The 4,282-nt window shown below is 28.5% G+C and overlaps 1 protein-coding gene across 1 annotated transcript in view; it reads left to right on the top strand.

Annotated features, from left to right (window-relative positions):
* Positions 1-456: 456 nt before the first annotated feature.
* The window catches only part of LOAG_18852 (RME1 protein), a gene marked incomplete at both ends in the record, with an annotated part of 4,710 nt that continues 884 nt past the window's right edge, over positions 457-4,282 (top strand). Inside the window, 10 exons of the mRNA XM_020451514.1 lie at positions 457-513; positions 625-723; positions 1,027-1,227; positions 1,473-1,592; positions 1,727-1,843; positions 1,968-2,114; positions 2,329-2,487; positions 2,715-2,906; positions 3,086-3,241; positions 3,793-4,141. Coding sequence (XP_020304695.1) covers positions 457-513; positions 625-723; positions 1,027-1,227; positions 1,473-1,592; positions 1,727-1,843; positions 1,968-2,114; positions 2,329-2,487; positions 2,715-2,906; positions 3,086-3,241; positions 3,793-4,141 — 1,597 coding nt within the window. The remainder of the gene's footprint in view (positions 514-624; positions 724-1,026; positions 1,228-1,472; positions 1,593-1,726; positions 1,844-1,967; positions 2,115-2,328; positions 2,488-2,714; positions 2,907-3,085; positions 3,242-3,792; positions 4,142-4,282) is intronic.

Below are 4,282 nucleotides of genomic sequence, written 5' to 3'. Positions count from 1 at the left end.
AAAGAGGCAGTGTGCATTTCGGTGGGAAGGAATAATTAAATCATTTTAGGTACAAAATGATTTAACTAAAAGAAATTGAATCCTTGACACTAAGTTCAATATTTGATACGAAAATATTTTCTTTTGGTAATTTCATTGCTTCCAAAACCGATGTAATTTGCAGCACTGTCCATCACTATTTAAGTTCCAGTTAAAAAAAAGTTTTGATTAAAGAGCAAAAGTGAACATATAATTTAAATATTGATCTTCCTACAGTAATAGTTGACATGAGATTAATCAGCGTAATTCTACTGAAAATATTGTTTGCTTCTTAAATTTGAATAGATAAATATTCTCATACATTTTGTATTTGTTTGAAAAATGCAATATATAACAGTAAAAACAATCTCGTAGTTCATATCTGAAACGCATTGTTTTCACTTGAATCATTGTAAACCGGTTGCTGGCTTAATCATAATGTGTAAACCTGATGAAAAACCTTTACCAGATCCGGCTGTTGTTGGTGCAATGGAGGTTTGATGTAATTTTCTCGACTTACTGAAATAGTTTCTAATTAATCTTACAAATTTAATAAGTGCCGATAAATAAATAATTAACAGTTTTTTTACTACATCAAAGTTTTAGGCTCTAAAGGCAGCCTATGAGAAAAAAGTGGTGCCATCTGAAATGCGTTATTTATACAGTGAATTCGATACTCCACCATTGCGTGATCAAGAATTTATGGTTCGTTTTCCCAATTATGTCTAATTATCGATGACACATTAGTGAGTAATTTAGCGAATAGTAGTTAATGAATAACGACAAGTAGCAATAATTTATCGATAAAATAGTAAAAATTGCTTTCAGATATAATTGTAAATGATATTTCGTCATTGAAATTGTTACTTTTCTCGGAATTTCGTATTAATCTTTGATATTTTGTACAAATTTTATTTTAATAACATTTTTTATTTTTTAAAAATTTCTTTTAAATTTCATTTTAAAAATTTTATTTTTTTCAATGTTTTTAGGTGATACAAGTTTCAGGGTAAACCAACGATATTATTACTTGGTCAGTACTCAGTAGGTAAAACATCCATGATCTCATATCTGTTAAACGGTAATTATCCTGGTGCTGATATCGGTCCTGAACCAACAACTGACATTTTTGCGCATGTCGATTATAGCGAAAAAGCACAGACAATATCGGGTATAACCTTGGCTTCTGATCCGAATTATCAATTTCAGGTTCATGTTTTAAGTATATATATAGCTTACACCAATCCGATTCGCCCTATAATTTAAAATTTCTTATATTTAAAATTACCCATAACTATAATAACATGTTTTATTTAACATCCTTTTTTTTAGTTAATGTTTTGTACAAACTAAATTTACTAGAACTATGGAAAAAATATTTTATCAATGTTCAATCATTTGTTATCAAGTGCTATCATAATATCAGTGAAATCATAGTATTGCGAAACTTTCAGTCATTGAGTATATTTGGTGATGTATTTCTGAACAAATTGAAAGCTACACGTTTCAGTGCACCACTTTTGAAACACATCTCTATCATTGATACACCTGGTATCCTTACCGGTGATAAACAGGTACCATTTTTATCACAAGAGAAAATTAAATTTGCTTCAAATAATGTGAATACCTAACAACAGGACCTTTGCAAACTTTTCCAAATTTTTAAAATTTTCTTCTAATTGTTTAAATGATAGTGAAAAGTTTGCAGGTAGAGAATAGAGGTTATGATTTTGCACAAGTTATCAAATTTTTATCCAGCAAAGTTGATTACATATTTTTGCTATTTGATGCTAATAAGCTTGATATCAGCGATGAATACAAGCAGGTTTCTGGAAAATCGAGATATTTTTTTCATCTCAAATAATGTTTCTATCTATTTAATTATTTTGAAGTAATGATAAACTGATTCAGTTTTTAGAGCAAATATTACAGGTCTTTCAGTATTATAGGTCATACAAATTTTGGAAGGTAATGAAGATAAAATTAAAATCATTCTGAATAAAGCCGATTGGGTCAGTCCGCGTGAATTAGTTCACGTACGTGGTGCACTAATGTGGGCACTAGGAAAAATTATGCGTTGTCCTGAAGTGCCCAAAGTAAGGACAGTTATCTCCTTTTTAAAAAAAAAAAACTCCAAAGACTTTTTATCTTGTTTTTGAAATTTGATTTGATTTAAAATCTGTACTTCATGTTCAAATTTTCAGGGATTTAATGAGTTCATTTATTTATATGCAATGTTAAGATGATTTACAGCATTTTTCATGTTAAAATTCAAATTTTTATATGAAGCTAAGGTTGGATATCATTAAGGTTTTCATTGGCTCATTTTGGCCATACTGGTCCAACAAAAACACTCTCCTGCGTGATGCAATTAAAGAAGATCTAACAGCTGTTGTTAAAGAAATTGCTGATTTACCTAATTCATATCACCGTAGACGTGTCAATGATGTGGCAAAACGAGCCAGAAATGTTGGTCCTACAATTATTGTAAACAAATTTAACATCGCAATCATCGAATAGTGAAACAAAAACAGTGAAATGCTTATCATATTTTTACTAAAATTGCTTAAAAATAGATGATTTTTTTGGATTTTTTTTTTTGGATTTTCTTTGCTAGAATAAGATTATGGTTCAACGATGAAGAATATACTAGAATATTTTAAGCAGATTTTTCATGTGTCCTTTTTTTTTTTAAGGTACGGATTCATGGTTATGTAATGGATGAAATCATGAGAAGAAAGCTATTTTTCACCAAAACTTCAACAGCAACCGATACGGAAACGCAACCACATAAATTGCGTGACGTATACAAAACTTTGGCAATAAATCGGCGAATTGTCCTGAATGATTTTCCTGATCCTGAATTGTTTCATAAAAAAGCTAAAAAAGTAATCCATTTTCTGAAAATAATCATTTTTAGATTTCGATTTAAATCGTTTTTACAAGAATTTAAAGTATTTTTAATCCTTTCATCATTGATTGGAAATGTGAAATAGCAACAATAAAAGGCAAAACTTTTCATTAAAATAATTTCCCTCATTTTGCTTTATTTGATTGCATTTTATAGACTAAAGCAAAAGATTGGGCACGAATTGATTACAAATTAGAAAAATTACTCAATTCATTCATTGAAAATGACATTTCATCAATTGCAAATGCAGCAATAAATGAAAAGGAATGTGAAGTGAAATTTCGAGTACCAAAAAAGGTACCACTTCCTGAGGTTGGTAATTCAAAATCTATCGTCTTTTTTATTATTCTTCTACCATTTATTATATCTTATTTACTAATGTTATTGGCCAAATGAACTAAATGAGTGTTGGAATGAGCCTAAAATAACTAGGCTGAAGTTGTTGAGAAATATTAGCAAGAATGAACATTTCATGTAACTTTTTAAATTTATTATTAAATAGAGCAAAAAAAGAAAATCACTCATATTTACAACTGGCCAGTTTTTTATATTATCCTTCATAAAATTCCTTTCACAAAGAAGGAGTCAATTTGAATAATTGAAAAAATAGGTTAGATGATTGTATCTATCAATTAGATTTCGTCATTCAATTATCGTTCAATGAACAATAACCATAACATGAGGTACTGCCAAAGCTAAATTTAGTATATTTTAGTTGTAGATATGATACAATTCATTTAAGGATTGAGAGGGTTTCAATTCATTACAATAAAATTTTGGCCAAAAATAGTCATCGAGTAGAAAGTGGACAGTCAAATTAAATTAATCAATGTATATGTTTACTCCTTTATGGTGTATTTTAGGATTATAACAAATTGGTAAAAAGCAAAAAATTGCCTGAATTTCTTGCTGAAAGTTCGCAAAATCAATCATTAAAGGATGAGAAAAAGTTATCCGAGAAGGATTATTCCAAAGGAAAAAGTGCTAAACAGTCAAAAGATGAAAATGTTAGAAGCAAAAATGAGAAAGATAAAAATGGGAAAAATGATGAGGAAATGAAAAAACATGATAAAGCAACGAAAAGCTCTAATGAATCAAATCAAAAATCAAAACAGCGAAATGTAAAAAGTGAAAAAAATTCAAAAAGTGCACAAATGGAAAATCCTCTAAAAAGCAGTAAACATGAAGAAAGCAGTGAAATGAAAAGTAAAGGTAAAAAATATGAATTTAGTTAAAATTTAAATAAAATGATGTATTTTAATCAATTATTAAAATGATAATGTTTAATTGTAAATGATGTGCATGCATTTTGGAATGATATATCACACATTGAAATTTATTATAATTTACTTA

The sequence above is a fragment of the Loa loa genome, assembly GCF_000183805.2.
Source record: "Loa loa unplaced genomic scaffold supercont3.587, whole genome shotgun sequence".
NCBI classification, from domain to species: domain Eukaryota; kingdom Metazoa; phylum Nematoda; class Chromadorea; order Rhabditida; family Onchocercidae; genus Loa; species Loa loa.
The sequence above is the reverse complement of the archived record's forward strand: the minus strand, read 5'-3'. Positions and strand labels throughout refer to the sequence as shown.